Source organism: Lates calcarifer, linkage group LG13 (genome assembly GCF_001640805.2).
Source record: "Lates calcarifer isolate ASB-BC8 linkage group LG13, TLL_Latcal_v3, whole genome shotgun sequence".
In the NCBI taxonomy this organism is placed as follows: Eukaryota; Metazoa; Chordata; class Actinopteri; family Centropomidae; genus Lates; species Lates calcarifer.
Window position 1 is genome coordinate 2,365,967 of NC_066845.1, and position 25,039 is coordinate 2,391,005.

Consider the following 25,039-nt stretch of genomic DNA (forward strand, 5'->3'; position numbering starts at 1 on the left):
TGAAGAAATGGAGTGGTTTTGATTCAGCGAAAAAAGAGGAAAAAAGTAAAAAAAAAGTAAATTATCATCTTTAAATGAGTCATATCAGAGAAAAATACCATTTTTATTTGACACATTGAGGCATTGATGGAAGGAATATGCAGGCACATAACGTATATTTATCATGGAGTATAATCTAAAAACATTTAAGACATGGTTACATTTCTTATATGGATGATCATTTTTGTTTGAACAACCAAGATAAGCACAGTCCCTTACATGATTTATGACTTTTATACGACATGTACATAAGCAGCCAAGCTTTTTTATGCATTATGGAACAAAGTTGCCATGCAGATCAGAACACAAGTACAAGAATGTTAAAGGGTTGTTGGAACGAGTCCTGTTATAGTGCTGCATTTGGAATAAAGACGATTTATGTTAAGGTTATGTATGTCACTGTCTGGTCATTCAAATGTAATGCACAGAAAGCTATACTGTTGTTCTGACTGGGATTACAATCCTCACAGACTTTGTTAGCGTCATTATCGTTTACACACATTCTACACATTGATCTTGAAAATTAAGAGAAATGTTTCAGAGAAGGAAAATGTCCAGCATTTGTGTCAGTGCCAGCGGATTTTTCAAACAAATCAAAACTATAGAGGATGACATTCATGGAGTCACAAATAAATTCCACCACATTACTTTGGCTAAAACCAAAAAAAGCGAAAGTTAAAAATAATTTTTGTGCCACAAAAAGTGAAATTCAACATCAAAAAAGGGATATTCCACTTCTTCTATACTAATACTTGGTGTTAGTTGTCATACAGCTTCTAAAATCCCAAATCAATCTAGCTAAGGTGACATTGCTCCTTTGAACACATGGTCTTTGGTGTACCTACAACACATTCCTAATGAAGGGCCTAAAATTCAGCTATTCAGACTGCTTTCTCATCAGATATGTGTTTTTATGGTTGTTGTGGTGACTGCACTGTGATTCAAAGACGAGACGCAAAAGTTAACTATCTGAAACGTTCAGTCTTACCAAAGGAGACAGACAAAAAAACGCTTTGTGCAGCAAGCGAAGTGCCCGCCACGCTAAATCTGAATGAGCACAAAAGCACACGCCACATCTGGTAAGTGTGAATGACTGCATTGCTCTGTGTATTAAACCTCAGCCTAGGCCAGAAGTCGCAACAAGGAGCACATGTTTCAAAGTCATGAGACGGGTCATGTGGTCAGCTTTCAGTGTTTGGACCCAGTCGTCCTCCAAAAACGCCACCCACCCACCCGCCCCCCTGTATCCACCGGTCTGCTTCAGGTCTGACATGATGGGGTGGACTAGTTTTTGAAAATCCAAGATTATCTACAGTTATAAAAAATAAAGCTTGTTCATTTTTAAGTTGATCTGTAGAGGTTTGGTCCCATGTGGAATATAGCAGTAAGTTTCTTTTTTTTAGCCTTCAAACGTCTGTCATACAAAGACACTGGTGATATTCTTGAGGAATACACCGTCAGTAATACAAACAATAGCAAAGAACTAAATTTTACCCTCAAAACAATCTTCAAAAAGGTTGTATAAAACTAGCCTAAAAGATTTTGTTAGTGCCTCACATGCAATGTCAGTTAAATGGATCATGCTTTTTATACAAGATGCAATAAGTCATATAACATTCATTCCTTTCTCTGTTTTATGTCACAAATACTGGAATTGATATGGTTACATGAAGAATAAATAACTTTCTCCCGGTCAACAAAAGCTCTGTAATAAAAAGCGTATTCTCCTGTTTTGTATTTTTGTAATTGTAATCGTGGTAAACCTCAAGATCAGTTGTTGGTAGATATTGAATAGCTGAAGAAACTATGTCCAAAATGTTGTATTTCCTGACATTTTTAGCCACGCTAGCGCCAAGACTTAGGTCACTTAATCTGGTACCCTCTGGTCAAACTGTATTTTTTGCCTCATTGTTGGTAAGAATTTCAAAATTGCCATTACATTTGTCAGCAACAGTTTTATTTTATGGAGACAGTTGCAGCTGTTTGTAAATTCAAACTTATAGCGTGTGTTTACTAAGTGGAGATTTTCTTACCACTAAATAAAACAGGTTTCGCCAAACAAACTAGTTCTTACATAAATATTAGTTTAATATTTACATCCATCAAACTGCCAGGTGTAACCGTTTTATAGCTAACGGAGGCAGATGCAGCAAACATGGCCTGTTCAGACTTTAGAGTAAAAGCAATAATATAGTCATCATTAACCTTGCACTAAATGGCAGTTAAGTTTGCATTTATGGATATCTACCACTCACAATTACTGTATGGATACTATTAACTCTAAACACAAACATATTTCTCTATGTATAAATAAAACAAAGTAATATCTAACTATATTCACAAAGAATAGACAATTGTTTTCCACCCTTTTCAAGCTCACTAATTAACATGTTATATCTCACTATTTGTTGGACAGTAGCAGTGACTCCTTGAAATCACTGTGAGGTTACAACCAGATTTAGTAACACTAGTTTGAAAATGGCTAGAAATTCATAGAAATTTAGGGAATTTAGGGACTTTACACACAAATTTAGGCTTGAATTTACAAATAGCCAGTGCAAATTTAGCCCTGGTTTGTGACTCTATTGCCATTATGTCACAGAACTAAGCATTTTCTGAAAAATAAACATCTTTGACAAACCCAGAAGGTTGTTTAACAAAACTTCCCACTCTCAGTTTGTGTCCTTGCTCAATTTATGCAACATGAGCCAAACTTCAAGAATTTTACTATTACTATTGATATTGCTTTATATTATTTTAAAATTTTAAACAAAATAATGTGTCAATATTTCTTTTCAGTTGTTAAAGAGTAAGGAGATAAGTCATTTCTGGGATCAACTGGACAGGAAAGAGGGCAGCAACTTGGGACTAAACATTGTCTTTGAGGATTCAGGAAATATGTACAGAAGAGCGTTAAGAGTGAAACGACATTTGGGGTTTTTCATAGATTGTTTACTTTTTTGGAAAATCGAAGCTCTGTGACTTGAGGGTAACTGCTAGCGTGGCTATAGACTTATAGTGTTGTTAGAAGATATTTCAAATGTCTTATAGTCTCAAAACCTAATGTAGGCCGACACCACTTTCTTTGATTCTGTATTGTAATGACAACATACTTTCTGTCCATGAATTTTATGGCTTATTGTTGGAATGTTGATCATTATTCCAAAAATTTGAAGAATCTTAACAAAATTTGAAGTGGACAGTCACACTGTCTACAGAGAATAAAAGACACACAAGTATATTTTATATATATATATATATATATATATATATATATATATATATATATATATATATATATATATAGAGTACAGTCTTGTAAACAAATACCATCTTCCAGAGCAGTGCAGATTGTCTGACACCTCATGGGGGGAAAAAGGCCCGAAAACAGGAACTGCACCTCTCTTGAGGCATTGAATCTGATTACAAAAAAACACTGATCTAACTCCTTCCCTGAGATTAGGCAGTGATTTCAGTGTACAGAATCAGTATACTGTTGTAAAAGGCGATTAATCAATCAATACTGTAATAAACAGAACTGGAAGATTTGACTATTTCTGTTTTCCACAGCTGAATCCCCTGTGGACTCCAGTTAAAGTAGACATGTGTTCTGTTCGAGCTGTTTACCCACGGCCAGCAGCCATGCAAAGGAGAGTAATGGAAGCAACTGAGCAGCATAAAGGTCATAACTGTACTGAACACAACAATATTACTGTGTGGGTCTGTGATTTATATCCCGAGTGAGCCTGACATCTTTGTGTGGAATTACAGCGTGACGTGAGTGTGTGTTTGTAGGATGAGGGTGCCATAAATTGCCGTAACACTTATCATGCATTGTGGGTCACAACAGAAGTTAGAACTGAGCTGATGTATCTGGGTCACAGCCTCTGGAGTCACCTCTTAGACCATCCAACACTCACATGTGTGTGTCTTAAGCAGTGCAGTGCGTCAGGCTGAGTTTGGTCACGCCCTCCCTGTGCAGCTTGTAGAGCAGCTTGAACTCGCTGGGCAGCTGGTGGGTCTCCTGCCACTTGGTGGTGAATTTGGTCCCTTTCTTGTCGTAGTAGTGGTAAGGCAGCTCTTTGCCCGTGTTGGGGTCCCAGCCGAAGGGCCAGAAGCCGTAGAGATGGATCTCGTCACACATGGCGTAGGCCAGCGTGTACATGAGGATTCCAGTGCTGAGACGTTTGGGGGAGAGGTTTTTAGTCTTCCAGTATCTATGAGGAAAGAGCGAATGGTCAGAAGTAGAAATGAAATTCAAACACCTCAGCTCAGTTAAATGAAAGTTAATGACAATACTGAGTGACTGATTCTCTGTTTTTTAATACACTTATTGTTGTGAATGGGTGTTTCACCTTCAACTTAAAGCCTGTTTAAAACACACTTTCAGATTTATGAAACCTTATCAACGCAAACATGAGAGCTACAGATGGTGTCATGACAGGGTCCTCAGAGCACTGACTGACATGTTGGAGCAGGAGAGACGAAAAAGTGACATGAGACCAGCCCCATCCAACCAGTTCATCAGGGAAGGGGAGAGGACCAAGAAGAGCCTCCTGCGGCTAGTGCGACTGTAGAAGACAAGGGTGGACCTGGGAGGAAAACTACACTTTCCCCTGGTCATACAAACATCCCAGAGTCATGTGGTTTGAGGAGGCTAAAAGGATCATTTTGACTTATGTGAAGGTCCCATTGGAAGACGGATGGGAAGAGGCCTGAGAGAGGAAGGCCACCAAGTACAAAGGACAAAGGTTGGCAGGCAAAGGTATTTCAAGTAGAGGCTGCAAGGGTTTCGAGGCGTAGTCAGTGTGGAAGATGCTTACAGCTCTGGAAATAACAGGAAGGGAGAGGAAGACAGCAGCGGAAAGAGCCTCTTGTTTGCAGCGGAGCAGGCGGATGAGTTGAGCTGGAAGTTGGGAGAAGATGGGCAGTGACTAGCGATCACAGCTCAGCCTCCAGCTGGAGGACACTGTGGTTCAGGAGCGAAACATCTGAGGAAAATTGGACGCCACCTGGCGACATCTTCTCCTAGCCAAAAGCTTCAGTCATAAGAAAATGACTGAAGGTGTTAGCATCTAGATCTAGTGTACTATCTAAGCAAAGCTTTGAGCATTGAGGACCAATTCTGACACCCAGTTCTTGTTTAATGTAAACTCCCCCTGAGGTGCTAAAGCACTCAGATTCCCTGAAATCTGCCAGCGACAGCGTCCTGAATAATAGCTACAGCCGTGATAATACTTTCCATTTAGAATCTATGCCACTTCAATTTTGCAGAAATGATCAATCAGATCAATACTCTTACTTGTTGACATCGTGCATGATGTTTCCTGGCCAGGCCAGTTCGACCTTCAGTTGGCCCTTGTGCTCCACAAAGAAGTCCACCAAGGTCCTGGTCACTGTGGCTGAGGTATGGAGGAAGAAGGCAGGGATCCACAGGATGGCTCCCTCCAGCTTCTTCAGGTTGAGAAAGAAATTATTCCTGTCTTGAATGGTCAGCAGGTTGTTGTAGTACCTCTCCAGGATGCTGGGGTTAAAGGTGGTCAGGTTGGTCTTCCTGCCCACGTCCTTGGAGTAGACCTCCGTCGGGGCGAAGTTGCAGCGGAAGACGAAGTCGGCCTGGTCAATCTCTGGGCCGCAGTGGCTGCCCGTCAAGATACCGCTGTTTCCCACCACAGCACACATACTGTAGTGCTTGTTGAGGATAGGAGAGGTGTCTGGGAGCAGGGATTTGAAGTTGTTGCTGATGGAGAAGACATACTTGTGGCTGGAGTAGTCAAAGTGCATCAGCTGGCCGACACGCACACTGTTCTTTGTCAGGGAGAAGTTGTTGGGAATGTCGATGTAGCTGAAGATATCTTTCCTGAAAAACAGAGAAACACTTTAACAGTGTTACAGGCAGTGGTGGGAGATGCTGCTTTGTATTTATGAGTCCATTTTATGTCTTATTTCTGTTGGTAATTCACCATCTAAGCAAGGTAAACGTTTAAGTTTCAAGCAAAAATGTCACGTAGATAATAGTTCCAACTTATCAAATGTGAGGTTTTGCTGTTTTTCTGTTTCAAATCATAGTAAATAGAATATTTGGGAGTTTTGTATTGTTGATCTGACAAGAAAAGGAATTTGAAGACGTCATCTTGAGCTCTGGGAAATTATGATGGGTGTTCTTTTACTACTTTTTGATGTTTTGTGGCTCAAATGATTTGTTGATTTATCGATAAAATGCCTGGTAGAAAATATTGTTAGCTGCAGCCTTAATTACTGACCTGTCCAACTGCATATATAACATCTAACCAACAGCTGAATACAACAGATAAATACCTATTTTCTCATGAAACATTTTAAATACCATATATAACAAAAAAGAAAACAAACCTAATCCTCACATGTGAGAAGCTGGAGCCTGCAGATGTTTTTCATTTTTGTGTAGGAAACAATCATTTGATTAGTCTTCCAACTGACTAATCATTGCAGTGCTAATGTATTTATTGTATTTAGTCCATTTAATAATCTGTTTGACTATCTTTCATGGCTTCATAATAATCTGTAACAATGTTTCTCCTGTCTTTCAAGTTTAACTGGTGTGATGATGCATGATGAGGCTTTTTAAAATACTATAAAACCCAACTTCCTTCCAGTCACGCTGCAACAGTATCCAAGAGGAGAATGGTTTTCCCTCTTATGTCTTAAAAATACTCCCTTTAACCACAGGGACTGGCCACTCTGCTTTAGTTCTGCTCTGACTGAGCAAACCCCAGCCTGTGCTCTACATCCTCCAGGATGACATTAAAATCTCTTACCTCTGCTGGTAAAATGCCGTCTTGTTGAACTTCCATTTGGACGGTTTTCCTTGAAGCTCTTCGTTCAGGGCGTTGGTCAAGGGGATAAAGGACGGGTCCAGAAAATTCATTGCAAACTGAGACCTGAAAACAACAATGTGATTGAAAACAAAATGTCATACTTTGTTATAACTAACCTCATCCAGCTAAAACATTGACTCCCCACTTGAAAGATAAATTCAAATTAAACATACTGTTGGGTAGTTTCATTTATAACAAAGCATAATATTTCCTAAATCTTAATTAGTATAGCTGTCAGATAATTGGAGTAAGGTAAAAGTACACTGTGTCCCCTTGAAGTATAAAGTGGAATAAAATGGAAATACTCAAGCACAACCTGCACTTGAGTACAGTACTTGAGTAAATGTAATTAGTTTCCACCGCTGTCTTACAGATACTGTAAGTTCTCACTGTAAAAATACATTTTATATAAGTACATCTTATGTTCAGGTCATGGAGCTCCAGGGCTTCAACAGCAGCACCTTGGACAGCTCAGTGTTTGATTGACAGGAAGCATATGACTCCAAACTGAAGGAAAGTAGTGATGTGTTAAGCTTATATATCACATCCAGGTTGAATCGCGCGAACTAGGCCACACTCCTCTGTTTATATTTACACTAAACCCTGAATCTGCATCTCATCACCTGCCTACAGTCTCCGCTGGAAATGATCACTCACCGAAATCCTGCGTGAAACATAATCCTCGGGCCTCCCATGTAATACTTGGAGGAGGTGAAGAGGCTGTCTTTTCGGAGAGAGACATAGCTGATGAGCGACAGTATGAGCACGGCGACGCACAGAATAACCAAACCCAGGGCCTTGGCGATGCGGACCATCTTGGGAGCGTTTTCATTCCCTGTATGAAGCTGCGGCGAGGCGTTGGCCTATGTTGTCATCGCCGGGACTGCACACTGCTGCTGCCTGTCTGCAAGAAACAGACACACTGGCGCTCATCGGCTCATATAGTCGTATAAAATGGACGGCTGGTGGTGGCAGTCGGCTGCATGGTGAAGATGCCGCGGCTCGGTCCACTCTCATTCCTCCGCCTGCCCACCCAGCCAAGCCCCCAGCCCCCTGACTGCTGCTGCTGCTGCTGCTTCTGCTGCTGATGCTGCTGCTTCAGTCTCCGCTGCGACTCCCCTCCAGCCTGCCACCGGTTTAATCAAGGAGATGGAGCAGAAATGCGTGTCAACACATGCAGCCAGCTAAAAGACAAGCCCCGTCCACCAGCAGCATCAACACCACCACCTCCTCCGCCCCCTCTCTCTCTCTCTTTCTCTCTCCCTGCAGCTCTCAACATAATGGAAAGCTTGTCTACTAATAAATTGAATGAGATAGAAATAGAGGGATGGGAGAGGCTTTAAAACAGGAAATATCAGCGGAAGAGACAGTCAAATCCCCTAACCTGTGCCCCCTGATCTTTAATCTGAGCATTTAGGCGGTGGTGGAAGCTACATTTATTCAAGTACACAGGTATTTGTACTTTATTTGAGCCATTTTATACTTCTCAGAGGCGCAACACAAAAATCTGCAAGGCACTCTGTGTCAAAATCTAGTTTTCACACCACATTGTTTAAGTTTATATTGAGCTCATTCCTTGTAAAGTGTATTGTTCTATGACAGTTCTTGTCTTTAGTAACTGGTTGATGAAAAATGATCTTGACAGTTAATCAATTCTCAAAATCTGTGACAATTAAGCTTCTGTTAATTGATTAATTCACCTTCCTGGGGCAATAATGAAATGATATGTACAGTGGGGGTCAGTGGTAGCCCAACAATATATACTACTGTGTATCCTTAGAATGTGTCTGGAGGATTTGAGTGTTTTTGGGAGCACAGTGGCCTTTATACTTGTGAAATGGAAAAAATTTGGGACCACTAGGATTCTCCTTAGGGTCTAACCAAAACTGAGCAGCCAGACAAGATGGGTTTTGGTCAGGGAAGTGACCATGAACCCAATGGTCACTCTAACAGAGCTTCAGAAGTCCTCTGCAGAAGCGAGAGACCCCCGCTGAGAGGATGATAATTGTCATGAATACATGAATTAAAAAAGGATATATTCCAACATCTCTGTCGTTTCAGGGGCGGCTGTGGCTCAGGAGAGGCAGACTGTGTTGTCTGCTAGCGGTTGATTGTTTGATCTCCCAGAGTCCACGTTGAAAGCGTCTTTGAGTGAGATATTGAATTACTCCTGATTGTTGTATCATCTGTATGTGAGTGTGTGTTAGACAAAGTACTGTAGTAATATGTGTTAGAAGAGCTACATAAATGTAGTTGATTTTCATTCAGTAAATATGTGTAATTGGTTTGTGACATCAGTTTTAACATTAGTGTGAACGCAGGTTTCTAAAATAACTGTAGAGAATTTAAAATGAAATGGAAAAAAAAACGAGGTAGATAAAAAGTATTTTTTATTTGGAGGGATTATTTCTGACCCTTCCAACATATTCCACATGATATCCAAATACAACACACATTATGTCGCATTCACAAAACATAAAATTTTTTCTTCTTTTTTACATGTTATGTACATTTTTTTAAACTTTTTTTTTTACAGTAAGCTTATCTTGGTAAACATGAACATCCATTCATAATCACATATTTCAACGTATCCATGCATAAACAGTCTGATATTTTAACACTACAATGTCGCATATGTCACATTAGAATAGTGTATGTATGCAAATGAACATACATTTGCAGAATACTGTAAATATGTATGGCATAGAGTATAAAAGACTGTTGTAAAAAAAGATTGAGGATGTGCTAGTGTGTTAGCTGGTCTTCAACAGTGAGTGTACCTCATGACTGACATCCATTAAGTTTTTCCTTGTGCTTCAGTATTTTTCCTGGAATGTGTCGAGCTTGGACACAAACAAACGCAGAGAGTAGATGTTGGAAAAAAGACATTCGGATGCATTGCCATCAAGCTGCCAAGATATTGCAATTTTTCATTTTGCATTATTACGATATGTTTTCTTTTTAAACATTAAAGAAACAATAAACTGAATCAACACAGGCACTTAACGATCGAAACCTGTCACTTGGCACACGTATTATACATAAGTTATGACAAGTGAAACACAGGTTTGCTCTGAAAACACGGTGACCACCTAAAATCAGCTACAATTCAGGAGGACAAACACACATCAGGTGCTACTGCACAATGAAGACTCCTCATTTTCTGCATTTGAGAAAGGTGGAGGGGAAGAAGGCTCCTTCGCCGTCACTTCCTGGCGAGCCACATGGGCTCTCTTCTCCACAGCTCATGTCCTCACAGGAGTCCTCACTACAAGAAAAGAGGAGGTCATTCATACACAATACTCAATGGTTAAATGCAAAATCATCCCTCATATAATCATGAACTATTGTCCTATAGATTTGCAAAATGAGAGAAGCTGCTGGTTCTGTAATTGTTTTCCTCCTATTCCAGTCTTTTGCTGATCAGATTAGAGCACTGATAAATTATGAATCAAAGTTCAATTTAAAGGTGATCAGCTGATCATTCCTCTCGGCGCTGCAGAGCATTTTCACTCACAAACAACCTTTGTCTGAATACAAACACCAGATGTAGAGGGCACAGTAACGAGAGAATAGACAGACTTTTCATTTTAATCTTTGCTGAATTGCTGTTAACTAGCTACAGCTGATCTAATAAAATGAAAAAACTGGATTATTAACCTTTCACTCTCATCCCAGCTCCCCTCAGGAATAGTTGGCAGACCGGGGACACTGAAGTGATTGGCCTGAAGATTCTGTGCTGTTCTTCTGGACACAATCCAAACCAGCTTTTTGTTGTCTGGTTTGTTACATTCGGCCGAGCGGTACTCGGTCATGCACTTGGCCACAAGTTCCTTCCAGTAGAGCAGCTCGCTGTCGCTGATCTGTGAAGATGGCAAAACAGGAAACATCTGAGACGCTGCCGACCGAAATAGTCTTAAAATATGCTGTCATCAACAAGTCATTAGTTTTTTTCCACATACGACACGTGCACATGCTGAGGCAATGACAGCATCATGCCACATTGTACAAATTCAACACAACTATTTATAACACAAAGGGGAAAAAAAAAGAAATACTGGCACTGCTGGAGTGAAGAAACAGAACTTAAGCATATTAACTACATAAGAAACTTGCTATTCTAGTCTTTAAACATGATGCCATGTGGTGAATTATGGGCTCTCACCTTTAGATGTCTTTGGAATTGCTGGACAATCTTCAACAAGGTGATGGACTGGAGGGCATCAAACTCCTGAGCAATGAGCGACAGTGCCAGCACTGATGGCTGTGAAGGAGAAAAATAGCAGGTTAAATAAGTCCCGGGATTCAAAATGAATGCTGCTATGCTGAGAAATTGTCGCCTGAGAACAATTCTTACTTTTGCTTTAGAGAAAACAAGCCGGCATAAGCAGGCTTTTAGCTGGGCTTCCAGTCTCCCAATGCTTGGGATCTCCTCCCTTAAAATATAGAGGGAATCCTAATGTGATCCGCCAGTACAAACCTCATAAAGCAGAATCTATTTGACTAAGTCTATGCAAACTGGAGCAATGCATCAAAAGTAACAACAAATAGTAAGCTGAGGAAAATGTAGTGTTTACCTTCCAGCAGACGGGGACGTAAAGGCCGAGTAGTAGAGGCGTAGAAAGGTTAAGGCTGTCACTACTTCAGGCTCCACGCTGAGCTTCTCTGAGACGATCTTCTCCATACGACAGAGGTCTGACACAGGTGAACTTGCTTTGGCTGATGCGAATGAGTTCATGGGTGGGTGACACATTGCTTTCCTCCTCGACCATTTTTGCTGCAATGTGCAGACAGCAGACTCCAATACAGGGCAAGTGTTTGGGCTGCACCTACCACAATAACACAGCAATGACAAGTGTGAGTCAACATCTCGTGATTCAAGGTCAAGCAGTGTTATTGTTGTCGCACTGGTGATAGAAACGTGATATTAAACATGCAATATACAGATTCATGCTGTAACTTGAAACAATATATTTACACTTGAATGTTTAAATTGAAATCCCTACCTTCATAATGGTGAGGAATCTGTCAAGCAAATTGACAGCTTGAACAAAGGTCTGGGTGCTGTAGCCAAAGAAACTGGTCAGGCCCCACAGTTCCTCCACTCTGGTGTCTCTGCATTTTGCAGACACTCCACTGTGATTCTGAAAAAAGGACCATTACAAATGAAGTGCACATCACTTACTGGAAATAGCTTACATTTTTTCAGCATAGCTATGTGCCTGCACAGACAGTCCAGAAATGTAAAAGTAGGTCAGTGGGTTACCTCTGTGGAAGCTGACTCCATCAGCTTCAGGCCAGTCTCCCTGGGAAGAAAGTTGTACTCTTTCGCACAGCATGACTTCAGCTCTTTTAAGAGCAAGCAGTCAATGGCTTGAAGATCCCTCATCCTGGAAAACAGCATTTTTAATGGTTCTGCATAGTGGTCCAAGACAAAATCCGCAACTGTTCCCCTACGCTATGGAGCGATGGGAAGAGCACGTATAGTCTCCTAAACCACACCTACTGGGTGTCAGGTGTCATTGGAAGACCCCCACTCCCACAAACACACCCCCACACCGCCCAAAAACATATTAAACTTGTAAACAAAAATTAAAGGAAATAATGCGCAAAAACATCCCCTAACCAAAAGTAGTTCAACAATACTAAAATCAAAGTTAGTGTGGACATTACTTCAGACTAAATGTAAATGACTACTGGACAACAGAAACTAGGTCAGCTTATCAATCATAGCGGGTGGACACTGTTACACATTTCAGGAGTGATTGAATCGATAGATTCAGATTGTTTAAACTTAATTCGGCTCATGTAATGTGAAGAAATAACAAAGTGCCAAAAGGCTGGTGGCTCCACAAACACAAACAGCGTCAATGTTAGCTGACTTAGCTAGCTTGCTAACGAAAATCAATAAACCGTCGTCTTACATTGCCCAGAAGCCGCCGACGTGCAGGATAATAACAGCGCTGCAACCTAATTACACCTCTCAGTTCTTCATGTTTCCATTTTGTTAACGTGATGATGGGAGGCAAATGTTAATAACAAGATCCCCTTAATCCCCCGCTGAATAGAGAGGGTCCGCCCTGAGCAGACAAACAACCGCTGACCTGGTTGTAGACTACACTGACCATAATGCACCACTGGAAACGCCTTGTCTTGCGTGGTTGCGTCACAATAGATTGTTAAGAGGGGGGAAAAAAGCGGATGTTGATGGGTCATTTCAAAGTGTCGGCGCTAACGTTACTCTCTCCATCAAATTAATGTTACTGAACTGAGAAACTTTTAGTTTCACGGCTAAGAGAGCCGGACTGACACTGTTGTCTAGCTATTATAGCCAAGATGACTCGAATTATTGACGGTGAAAGGCTAGCAAAGAGTTAGCTACTTGACGCTGTTTCCATGGTGATGGAACTTTTACGTTTATCGACAAGTCGCTAGCTGCTGACATTATTTTAGAGAGCGGCTATTTAATAAAAAAAACCCCGCTTGTAAATGTTTATATCGATGGCTTTGTTACGAAAGTGAATACAGATGTCATCGGCGTTTCAGCCCTCTGAGTCCCAGAGTTTGGGGCTCTCCAGCAGTAATGGCGCTCACGTTTTACATCTTCAGTCTCTACCGAAGCATGGAAAACCAACACCACCAGCAGCAGGAACAACTGGTAAGCTAACTTATGTTTATGTAGATCATCTGTTTTCCCTGCTAGCTAGCTTTCTGACCAGGTGTTCTGTCAAGTTGCTGTAATTAAAATATTCTGTCTACAACTCATCTGTTTAACTTACTTTATAGAGGCTCATGACACCTCTCTCCAGCTGAGATTCAACAGTTTAACACTGGATGAACTGAGGTAACGTTATATTTACTTAACTATTCATTTCTTGCAGTAGCATTTAGCCAAATATTCTTTTAAAATTTGATTTATTTCTGGTTCCATAAAACACACAACTTAAATGAATAACATTTTGAATCAGATAACCAGTTAATATAATAATAGTTAGTGACAATTCAAATGTAAACAGTCTGAGACCTATGCACACAAGAAACAAAATACTGAACGAGTAATAATTACACCAGTAAACTGATGAAAAAATATAATGATGTAAAAATGAATGAATAAAACAAAAATTAAAAAAATAATAGGGAGCAGATAAATGGCAACATAGAACATTTTAAAACATGACTTTAATAATAATTTAAACAGAGGCCATAAAATATCTTAAAACACAGTATAAGAGGTTGAAATGCATCAGAACGATGACTGTTTGGGAGTCCAATCTCTTGTTGTAAATTGCTGAGCTGGATGGAGCTGAATATAGATAGAAGGAAGGACTTGCGCATTTGCGTTAAAATATATCAGCACTTCTTATCTCTCTCCTCAGACAGTCTGCTCTAATTGCTCAGGGTATAAAAACAAAAAGCTCCCTCACCCAAAGGTTGCATGGTATAACCACTGAAAGACTCAAAACAGAAGACCTGACATGTTGTCCTGGTTCATAAATTGGATGCATGTCAGACAAACAGGCTGGTGCAAGGCCATTAAGTGCTTTAAATGCAAGTTTTAAAAGGAAAGTGACAGACAACCAGTGTTAAGGTTTTAAAACAGGTTCAATGTGTTCTCTCCTTTTGGTCCTGGTAAGCACTCAGACAGCAAATTTCTAAATCAATTGAAACTGATTTATAACTTTTTATGGGCAGACCTGATAGGAGACACAATACTGATCTTGTCCTCTTGATGTAAAAGCATATATTAGTCTCTCTGTGTGACTCAGGAAGGGAAATGGCTGCATTTCAGTGATATTGTTGAGATGATAGAAAGCAGATTTTGTGACAAACCTGATAGGAGGCCTTAAGTTTTATGCTGAGTCAGAGATGACACCAAGGTTTCTTGTCTCCAAGCTCAGGGTAAGTCCTAGATTAGATTTTGTGGTCAGTTTCTCTCTCTGACCCAAAAATTAGCTTTTATTTCCAGCATGGTCCAGCATTAGATTAATAAACATTAAATAGATAATAGCATCTTAAAAGCAAAACAATAAAACACAGTGCAAACCCCCAAAAATAAATGTCAACATCAAAACACCTAAACACAAAAATGATAAACTGATGGCTCAAGTAACATTTCTTGTATTTTCCTTATCTTATTTCTTGACAGTGAGGAGCTTGACAGGCGAACCAAGGAAACCCAAAGACTTCAAGAAGAGGTGGAAAATGCAACCAGAGTAGCCTTGGAGAGATTTTGCTGCACATATGGTATCAATAGCTCACCTGGACAAAACTGTCACAACCACAGGTTTAATGTCTGTGAGTACACGAAGCGTCACCCAACATGTTGTTTATGTAGCTGCAACCAGACAGATACAGGCTTATTTGTTTCACTCTTCACAACACCCACATTAATGGCTGAACTAAGTTAAGTGGTACATGTAAAGCTGAAGGTACATATCAGCTATTTAGGTGATTTAATTTCAGTGATTGAATTAGAATGTTTTAAAAAGACATAATGACAAGAAAAAGCCCAGACTACATAACTGTATAAACAAAGACATTTTTCATCAACCCTTAACTTTACAACATAATCAGTGTATATTTTAAACTTACTGTGCTTCTTTTGCTTGATGACCCAGCTTGGGATTTCACTAGTCCAATCCACCATCAGGCAGTGACTCAGCCTCTGGTCTGTGGTGTGGATGGTTTAAACCAGGAGATGGCTCAAAAGCAAAGCAGTTCTCCTAGGAAGGAGGTGTTGGAAAATGCATTAGATGACTGTCTTCAACAGCTGTCTGACTTGCAGCTCAGCAAGGTTCATACTTTTATTTCAGCCTTGAATCATCTTAGTTTGATGCTGTCTGAATGACTGAATTGGTAATGCTTTCTCTGTATAATTCATTATTTTCTCAAACACAGACACACGATCAACGTGAACAAGAGACATTCAGTTTTGACAAGGCGATTGTGAACCTGCAGACCAAGCTGCAGAAAGTTCAAATGGAGAAGGACGTCCTGTCTGACCTCAGGTGAACACACTGCTGAAATTTTACTTCAGTGAACAAAGTGTTTTAAATCTTTTTGACCCACAGATCTTTTTATTTTTAGATTGAAGGATTCGAGGAAACACGTTGATCAGATGGAACAGATGCTGTGCATGTTGGAAGAGCTCCAAAACATCAAAAGGGCCGCCGACCAGAGGCTGCAGGAGACGGAGGATGAGGCATTGGCACTTTACAGGAAAGTAGAAACACTGGAACAGATGATGAAGGAAACATACTCTTCACTGTTATCTTATGAGAAACAGTGTGGAGACAGCGTCATCACCAGTCCTAACGTCGCCACTAGTTCAAGACAGCCATCAGCAGGTGCTAAGTTAACAGAGGATTTTAACAATGATACAGTCAAGCTACAGGAGAAACTTTTTTTGGTAAGTATTATGCATCAGTTATGAATCATGATCAGTGAACTTTAGACATACATTTTCCTTCTACCATTTCTGATTTTTTTTTTTTTTTCATCCCTTTCACAGAAGTCAATGGAACATCTGGGGAGTGAAGAAGGCAGTGGAGCAAACAAGCAAAAACAAAGGTAATTTAATGAAGAGGTGCAGATGAGCAAAATATTCTTAGGTTTCCTTGTCTTAAATGTGAGGATATGTTACTCTTTGTCATGTATGACAGCAACAGCTTTTGGTTTCTGTTGATCAGATTGAACAAGGAGTTTGAACATTGACTTGTCATCTTGTAAATTACTCAAGAGCATTTTTCAATATTTTTGATGTTTTTATAAATTAAATGATTAGTCAGTTAATTGAGCAAATAATAATCAGATTTAAACAATAATGAAGATGATTGCAGCCCTGTTTTAATGTTTGAATATTCTAATCTAATCATAAATGGTGTTACTATTGACATTTTTATATTTTGTTTTTAATGATGTAATGCTGAGGTAATGCTTTATTTTTTAGCATAATTTATGTCACTTCTGTCTCAAGTAGTGCTTTAAGTTCATTGTGTTAAAAAAGGATGTAATGGTGCAGGAGTTTTTTTTTTTTTTTTTCAGCAAGTTCACTCAGCCAAATTAACAGTTCAGTTAGAAAATAGTCATTGAGCTTAGCGTAGGTTAACTAAAGTTGCCATACATACCAGCTACAGTTGCTTACCTGCTCCATGTAAAATTATGGTGTTTTTTTTTTCTTTTCTTATCTTTTTTTTCACTTGACCCACTAAAAATGCTTTAAGTGTGAAAAAGTATAGTATGTCTACCACAGCAGTGTTGTTAAGCTCTGTTCACATTGCTCTGTTTTAGAATGGAAGAAATTATTGCAAGTCTTTGCCAGGAGGTGGCACTGTTGACTGACAAACTGAGCTCATCAAAGCACAACAGTGTTAGTTTAGGTGACAAGTTGGAGCTGTTAAAGTAAGTTTTCCCAAATCATTACATGTCTGTTTTATCTGCATTATGCCAGTTTAAGGCCTACTCACGTAAAAGAATGTTGAATTTCTGAATTAATGAATGTTTGTAAAAAAAAAAATAAATAAATAAAAAAAAAAATAAAAAATATATATATATATATATATATATATATATATATATATATATATATATATATATATATATATATATATATCTCCTTTTTGTGTTTAGGAAACTTGCAGAGAGACAGGCATCACTGCACCAGTGTCAGGTCAGTGAACTTGAGTCAACCCTTTCCAGTCATAAAGATAAGGTAAGGAAGAATCTACAATAATATTATGAGCAGTAATGTAAGCAATGAGACACTGAGGCTGCTAAATGTAAATATTAACTAGCCATGTTTATCCACTTCATTCGAATGTGTAGTCAGTACGACCAAAGTAGCGTGAAGAATAAGACACAACATAAACCAAAAGTGACCATGTGAACTTATCTAGATTGTGCTGTTGTTAAATTCTGTGATTATAAATGTAATGAATGTGGTGAAGCAACATTAGTAAAACTTCTGTATTGTCAAGAAAATGCTGATCCTCTTACTTAATGATTTAAAAAAAAAAAAAAAATTCTTTTGGTTTGTGAATTTCATTTTGTGACATTATAGGTCTGTTGTCTGGAGCAGCAGCTCCTTCAGGTTCAGTCTGAGTTGGTGGACGCCCAAAGAGAGAAAGAGCAATCTTTACATCTGGCAGAGGAGCTTCAGTCCCAGCTCGGCCAAATTAAGGTGCCACAGGAAACCATGAAACATTTATCTATTGTTATGATATCCGAAATTCTCACGTAAATGCATGTTTACATTAAAGAACACTGAGGAATAAGGTTCACTTTACATGATGTAATTCAAATGATACTTAGGCTCCGTGTAGCCTAATTATGATGGAGTGATGTAAAGAGCTGGAGGTGTGTAATCTGCTCGTAAAAAGGCTTAAGACACCGGTGGGTAGATTCAAAGAGGATTGCCAAGCTCAGATGGAGGCTCTGATTACGGGGTCGGCTTTGCTGACAGAGATTTACTGACTGAGACCATGCTGCCTGTTCTAATAATGTACGTGATACATTTATTCTCAGTATCATGGGGCAACAATTTTGAGACTTATTTTAGGTGAGAAACGTGTGGCTTTGTTAAGACTGTAGGCAAATCAGAGTGGTTTCTCAAATCAGATCTTTAGGACAGACTGTCCACACTGTTATTTGCAGGTGATCAGATAAGACTTGACAGACATTACCAACCTTGTGTGTCATATTGCGATTGACCTGTTCAGCTGTCACAGTTGCGCAGCGTTTTCTTAAACACAGGGCATGTAGAATAGGGTATCATTAAGATCATATTTCTTCACACTGTCAAATATGATTATTTTTTTGTCCTTTTAAATACAGTCAGCCCACTATGCCTCCTGCTTTATTTTCCAGAGGGGCAGGGAGCAGCAGCAGTGTGAGCTCCAGGTGGAGGTAAAAGCCCTTAGAGAACAGCTAGAGGAGGCAAGGGAGCAGTTTCGCAGACGTGGGGAGGAGAGGAATTGCTTACAGGCCCTACTGGATCTGAGGGCCCAGGAGGGGAGGAAATCCCAGGAACTCCTACAGCAGAAAGATGAGGAACTCCAGCTCAGGCAGCAAGAAGCCCAGCAGGTAAGAGATCATACATCGCTATGCAGAAACATATTATTTAGATTACATATAAACCATGATCCAGGCTCAATGAAATTACACTAAACTGATTTTTCCAGCATCTTTCCAGGTTGGAAGAAGCTCAGAGTCAGTGTCAGACCTTGCGAGTAGAAGGAGAGGCAATGAGGCTGAAGCTGGATGACAGAGAGAAGCTGATAGATATTCTGAGGTTGCAGATGGAAAACAGCGTCCAGATGACAGTGCAGCACAGCCGTACCATTGACAGCCTTCACCAGGAGAACAGCCTCCTCAGCAACCAGCTAAACCAGCACAAGCTGGAGATTCAGCAGCTCAGGGTCAGGAACAAAAATATGATGACAGAGTAGATCCTTCAAGTAAAACTTTCCCTCATCAGTTCCTTTACTTGATATTTTCTCTTCTTCCCAGTGGCACCCATACCCCACATACTTAGCTATAAGTATATAAGCTATATACCATTGCTAGCTTCACTTTGTTTATAAATCTTTTTCTTCCTTCCTCTTGTACCAATTGCTGATCAGGCTGAGTTAGACCAGCAGAAGTCAGACCTGGCCACTGCAGAGCATGAAAGGCGGCAGCTACAGGCATCTGTGGCCGAACAAAGTCAGCGTGTCCAGGAAGAAACTCTGGAGAAACAGCAACTCACCGCCCAGCTGGAGATCCAGCGCATGCAGATAGTCACCCTCAGAAGTGAGTTGAACTTTACTTAATGTGTATCACCACACCGGAGATCAATATCCATCGTGTAGCTCAAACTCTGGTTAGGAAAACAAACTGAACCGTATTTTCCTCATGGTACTAATGAATAAATGGTTTTATATTCAGGCCTGATCATTAGCATGACCTCATGGAATTATTCACACACATAAATTACCAACAAACCATACGTTCTGGTATGTATTTGTATATATTTATGCACCTGTTCATGTCAGTTAAAGGTGTTTTGTGTATGTTTTTCCTGTCGCTACATAGCCAGCGTTAGCATTAGTTTCATTAGCACAGAGCTTCAGTCATCATTGTGCTTACAAGACAACAGGTCGCTTTACTTGTCAAGATTTGTCTCCAGTGGTGGAAAGTGACACTGATGTTAACTCTCGCTTTACGTCTAGTTCTATCACTTCTTTTCTTCTATTGAAATTAGCATGCTAACCTGCCCGTTCCATCTTGTAATACCACAGCGATAGCAAAAACCTACACATAGCACCTTCACCTTTAAACTATGTTGGTTTCAAACCACGATATAAAGAGAGTACATTTATTAATTTTCTGCTTGTTAAGGTCACAATATTCTTTGGTAGTATTAGTATTCATAGCATTACATATTGACTTCGACTTTTATTGTATGAAGTCAAGCAACCACCATTGTCTTTAGGACTTATGTAGCCTCTGAACAGCAGATTAGTGTAACCAGGCCTCTAGGAATTTTCTAGGAATTATTGCTCCCTACAGTGCTGTTTCTTGAAAGAGTTCAGCTCTCACGGTTTTTTGCCAAATCAAATGATCTTCTTGTCCTGCTGTGTTAAAAAAACAAAGAGCCATGTTTGGTATGTTTATATTGTCAACCAAGCCCTTCCATTGTTGTGCATGTTTGCTTATGTGTTAAAGTGTGCGTCCCAGTGGAAATAATGCATGTGTTTATGTGGGCATGATTTCAGAGGAGCATAAGGAGCTGCAGCGGCTCCACAGCTGTAAGAATGAAGAGCGGGAGGGTGTGGTGCTGAGGCTCCAGAGTCAGCTGAGGAACGCCCATGACGAGCTGGACCAGGCCAGGAGCACCCTGACGACCCTGGAAGGAGCCGATGGACACGGTTAGATCCACATCATCATTTAAATTCAGACTTAATTAAAAGACCTCATGTACAAAGAAATGTCAAGAAAATTCCTCTGATTTGCATCCAGTCTGTGATTAAGTGGACAGATTACAGTGATTTATTTTGGATCGTAATGAAATCTAGGAGTGCTGACAACTCTTTTACACAAGATTATTAGTAAAGTTCAGTGAGATTGCAATTACTATATATTCTGAGAGATATAATCTGACATGTACAAAGCCTGTCCAAGACTAAAGCTCTGTGATTTATGTTCTTGATGTCTTATGTGCGTGTTGCTCTACCTGCCCTCTCTCTGTCGCTATGTCTTGTGGATTGTCTACACCTCAGGCCTCCAAGTAGCCATGAACATGCAGAAGGAGATCACTGCCAGGAGAGAGCAAGTCGACTCTCTGCAGGGCAAAATCCAACATCTGGAGGAGACTGTGGAGAAGCTGCACCAGGTGAAGAACTGTTGTGGTGTTTTCTGAGCAGAGAAGTTATTATGAATCAAATATTTTCAGTTAGATTTTTAAGAATTGTTCTACCGAGACATTTTTGCTAATTTCCAGAAAACAATAAATGTACATATTTAACTGACATTTTTAAAAACATTTGCTCAATTTTTTCATTCTCATTGTCCAGGAGAAGAGATACCAGAGCCAGGAGAACCAGCATCAGCTCCAGGAGCTCACCTTCGTCAGGGAGGAGAAGAAACAACTTGCTAATGAGCTGGAGGCCCTTCGCTCCAAAGACCAACAATTGAGGGACCGGATTGGCCAGCTGGAAGCCATCCTTCACAAGGTGGAGCTCATTTACACTTTTATTTTAAACCATATAGCTTTTAGAGAAGGCTGAATAAGATGGTGAGAGGCTGGGACATACACCAAGTTTCAGGTCAAAATAGTACATGTCTTTTTTTACAAAAGGTTTTCAACAATAAATAATAGTAATTTGTACTAAAATACATTCTTATTTTAAAAGTATATGGTCATGGTTCCCCAATGGCCCCAAGGTTCAAGTGCCATATGAACCACAATGTCCCTGGTTGATGTGTTTCATTTTCCATCTCTCTGCCGGCTGAGTAATCTGTTGATCAGCAACAACAGAAATACTGACAAATGTCAGTGACTTTTTCATTGACTTTTTCTATCATTTCACTTCATGAGAGTTGGGGTCACTTTCCCTTGACAGCTATTATCTCCCTCTGGAACAAAACAAAAATCTGAGTTTATATATTCAGGTTTAAAAGAAAAAAAAGAACCTTATCAGTCCTGTCTCGGTTTGTTTCCATCACTATGTTATTGTTCCACATATATACTTTTGTATCTTCCCAAAGATGTCAGAGAGCTTTGCGGACTGTCAAGATTTCATCCAGCTGCAGGAGCAGGAGTTTTATCGTCTGAAACTCCAACATGCCCTTGACCTGAAGGTAGAGCTGATAACATACAGTCTTTTTGTCTCAAGAAATAGAGCTTTTCCACCCTGTACGTAGCATACATACGTATGTAAAAAAAAAATATACCATATTTAATACAGGTGCTTTAAGATAAGCTGTCATCTGTTTGATAGTCATGTTGTAATCTAGTAAGACTTGTGTGACACTTTTTTTTAAAGGACACTGAACACCCCTTAACCAGTCTTATCTTCTCTGTAGGAGCTCCAAGGTCAAAGTCTACACACAGCTCTGAATGCACCTACACTGGACCTGGACTCCCCGACCCCATCAGCAGCAGTCACTGCTCCACCCTCCACCCAGCACGTCTCCTACACTCCTACACTACACCTCAAGGTATAGTCAGAAACTCCCTATACCTTGGTTATCTCCTACGGTTCCAGCCCGTCAAGCGCATGTGTGAATCATTGTTTGTTTGGCTGCTCAGACACCAGCTCAGCACATCTGCTCTCTGCCGTTAAATCAAACACACACGCACACACACACACACACACAGACACACACACAGCATTACATTCCTGTGGTGAGGACAGAAACCAGAGTGTAAATCATTTCAACACAGTAGTGAAATACTCTTTAGTTTGTTTTGTCTTATAGCGTCATGCTGCTATTTTATTTGTGCTAGCTGACTTAAGCGTGATTAAAGATCTTGTGAGATTGTCCTGCATTCCCTGTTCCTCTGGTCAGATGCATACTAATCAGACTGACTATTTATAATATTGTCATCACCGCTAGCATTGCACTGACATTGCCTTTCTCTCCTCTGTCCTTCTTTGGCCGCTCAACAAAAGGGGCAGCAGGAGAGCCCCGCCCGGCAGCTCAGGTCTCTTGTCAAAGAGCTGCGAGGAGCAATTTCGGAGAACTACAGACCACACACCGATAACAGCACCGCCGGCAGCAGCTTCCACAGGCGGAGGTCCGCACCAGAGAGAGTGCACAGGACCACATTGTATGTTTGGCTCCGTTCCCACACACCCTGCAAGGATTAACTTTGTTCTTAGGCTAGCTCAGGTCACATCTGAAAATCATGTGATGCTTCTAGTCACTGGAGTGGAGGAGGAGGAGGGAGGATCCATATATGAGTGGTTACTGACCACACAATGTTTCACTGTTTGTACTGTAATAGACCATAAAAAGAACAAACAATATGTTGACTTCATATAGTTTAAAAACTGTGCCTTAATCTGTAATGGACTCATGGAATGTGATATGATTTTATGTATGTATGTGTAATGTCTCACTTTGTATTTTAATGTTCCCCTCCACTTACAGCAGTGCTGACAAAGCAGACCAAGTAAAAGCTGCCTCCAGACTGAGAAGAAAAACCTGTGGCAGGTAGGGAGAGTGCCCAAACCTAAACAACTCAGGCATCATGTTGTTTTTATTTGAATTCTCTGAGCATGACTCGCCTCAAGGCTACAAGATGGTCAACCATCTACCCATGTGACCTTTTACCCCCTCATGCAACATGCAACACACTGCAAAGTGCTGCAGGCTCTGTAATGTGATGTAATGTAATGCATGTCTGTTTGTGCACCGTGTACAGCGAGCCGCATTTCCTGATGACAGCTGTGCTGAATGGGAAAATGATCAACAACAAATCCTTCAGTGAGGGTGAGATTTCATCACCAGTTTGTCAGTTTTCATGTCTTTTTCACAAATATATTTCAGTTTTTTTCTCCTTTCATGTCTCATGTAACATAAGATTAGAACCCCAACAATTAGTCAATTAGTTGATTAATTGAGCAGGAAAATCATGGACAACTATTTTAATAATTGATCAGTGATTCAGGTTATTATCTTCCAGTCCATGAGGATTTCCTGTTTTTCTTTCTGCTTTATGTCATTGGAAATACATTTTATTGAGGTGTAGATTGTTGTATGGGAAAGACATCAAAATGTGATGGACATTATTGACATTTTTTTAAACCAAACAAGTAGTTGAGGAAGTTATTAGCAGATTAATTAATAATAGACATAAGGCAGAGCCAGTAAATACAACAAACTATGGATTTATTTTGCCAATACCAGTTTTTAATTCTCTAACGTAGAGGTTATTACTTATCCAGGCCATGATATATCGAGTCCAGCCACCGGAGTGAAATACACATCCTCCCCTCAGCTCCTCTCACTGGGCCGCAGGTCACCTGTCCACTGTCTGCTGACCTCCGACCCAAACAGCTAATAGTGACAGGACACAACAGACCTGAGGCTGGCTCCTCATTTTAGTAAGTTGTTGATAATTATGCATACACACAGTGTGATAGATTGTGTTTGAGCACATTTCAGGATTATTCATGTAAACAGTGATATTACTCTGTGGAGGAAAAAAACTAAGAACTATAGAGGTGCCAAATACTGACACCTGATCGATAACAGATGATAAAACAGAGAGACATTATGTCAGATCAATTATTTCATCAGCTGCAGCACTGCAACAAATGTCATTACAAGTCTGAGGTATCAGGAGGATGTAATGAGGCAACTGAAATCCATTGCGGCAATGGAAGTTTCCTGTTAAACTTGGTAACTTTGTAGATTAATGTCTAAATGTTTTTGACTGATCGTAATCTCTGTAATCTCACACCCCAGATTTCACATTTTTGTCTTACAGAGGCTCACCAGATGAAGTTAGATGTCAAAATAAGGGTTTAAAACTCTCCAATTAAGTGAATTTTCATAATTTATTGTTTAAATAAATCATTTTATTAAAAAATGAAGCGTTTGATTAGTTATTTCAAGCCAGGAAATGAAGTCAAATTTTAAAAAATCCATATTCT

The 25,039-nt window shown here is 40.0% G+C and overlaps 3 protein-coding genes across 7 annotated transcripts; 1 reads left to right on the plus strand and 2 right to left on the minus strand.

The window, feature by feature from the left end:
- Nucleotides 1-84: 84 nt before the first annotated feature.
- On the minus strand, nucleotides 85-8,140 carry LOC108876924 (sia-alpha-2,3-Gal-beta-1,4-GlcNAc-R:alpha 2,8-sialyltransferase). Its single transcript, XM_018666795.2, has 4 exons — nucleotides 7,554-8,140; nucleotides 6,837-6,959; nucleotides 5,342-5,899; nucleotides 85-4,256 (listed from the first exon to the last, which is right to left on the minus strand). The coding sequence occupies exons 1-4, from the start codon at nucleotides 7,709-7,711 to the stop codon at nucleotides 3,971-3,973; spliced, it is 1,125 nt and encodes a 374-aa protein (XP_018522311.1). The 5' UTR covers nucleotides 7,712-8,140; the 3' UTR covers nucleotides 85-3,970.
- A 1,129-nt stretch (nucleotides 8,141-9,269) lies between these two features.
- LOC108876993 (cyclin-G2-like) lies at nucleotides 9,270-12,996 on the minus strand. Its single transcript, XM_018666920.2, is given in 9 exon segments — nucleotides 9,270-10,164; nucleotides 10,557-10,759; nucleotides 11,062-11,160; nucleotides 11,254-11,332; nucleotides 11,474-11,598; nucleotides 11,600-11,725; nucleotides 11,903-12,040; nucleotides 12,163-12,286; nucleotides 12,821-12,996. Coding segments are annotated over 9 exon segments (1,008 nt in total). The 5' UTR covers nucleotides 12,823-12,996; the 3' UTR covers nucleotides 9,270-10,052.
- A 66-nt stretch (nucleotides 12,997-13,062) lies between these two features.
- Nucleotides 13,063-24,973, plus strand: LOC108876415 (coiled-coil domain-containing protein 158). 5 transcript variants are annotated; one of them, XM_018665942.2, is made up of 23 exons: nucleotides 13,063-13,554; nucleotides 13,683-13,740; nucleotides 15,043-15,191; nucleotides 15,515-15,690; nucleotides 15,795-15,904; nucleotides 15,984-16,305; nucleotides 16,408-16,466; nucleotides 17,187-17,297; nucleotides 17,526-17,607; nucleotides 17,956-18,075; nucleotides 18,729-18,977; nucleotides 19,076-19,312; nucleotides 19,517-19,685; nucleotides 20,651-20,803; nucleotides 21,155-21,267; nucleotides 21,449-21,607; nucleotides 22,143-22,235; nucleotides 22,461-22,595; nucleotides 23,051-23,208; nucleotides 23,532-23,594; nucleotides 23,806-23,873; nucleotides 24,329-24,487; nucleotides 24,874-24,973. In XM_018665942.2, exons 1-22 carry the CDS (start codon nucleotides 13,425-13,427, stop codon nucleotides 24,442-24,444), a joined length of 3,030 nt encoding a protein of 1,009 aa, XP_018521458.1. In that variant the 5' UTR covers nucleotides 13,063-13,424; the 3' UTR covers nucleotides 24,445-24,487; nucleotides 24,874-24,973. The 5 variants fall into 5 exon arrangements, with proteins under 5 accessions (XP_018521458.1, XP_018521629.1, XP_018521795.1 ...); XM_018666113.2 differs by having other exon boundaries at nucleotides 23,535-23,594; XM_018666279.2 differs by having other exon boundaries at nucleotides 17,526-17,565.
- The last annotated feature ends 66 nt before the right edge of the window (nucleotides 24,974-25,039 follow it).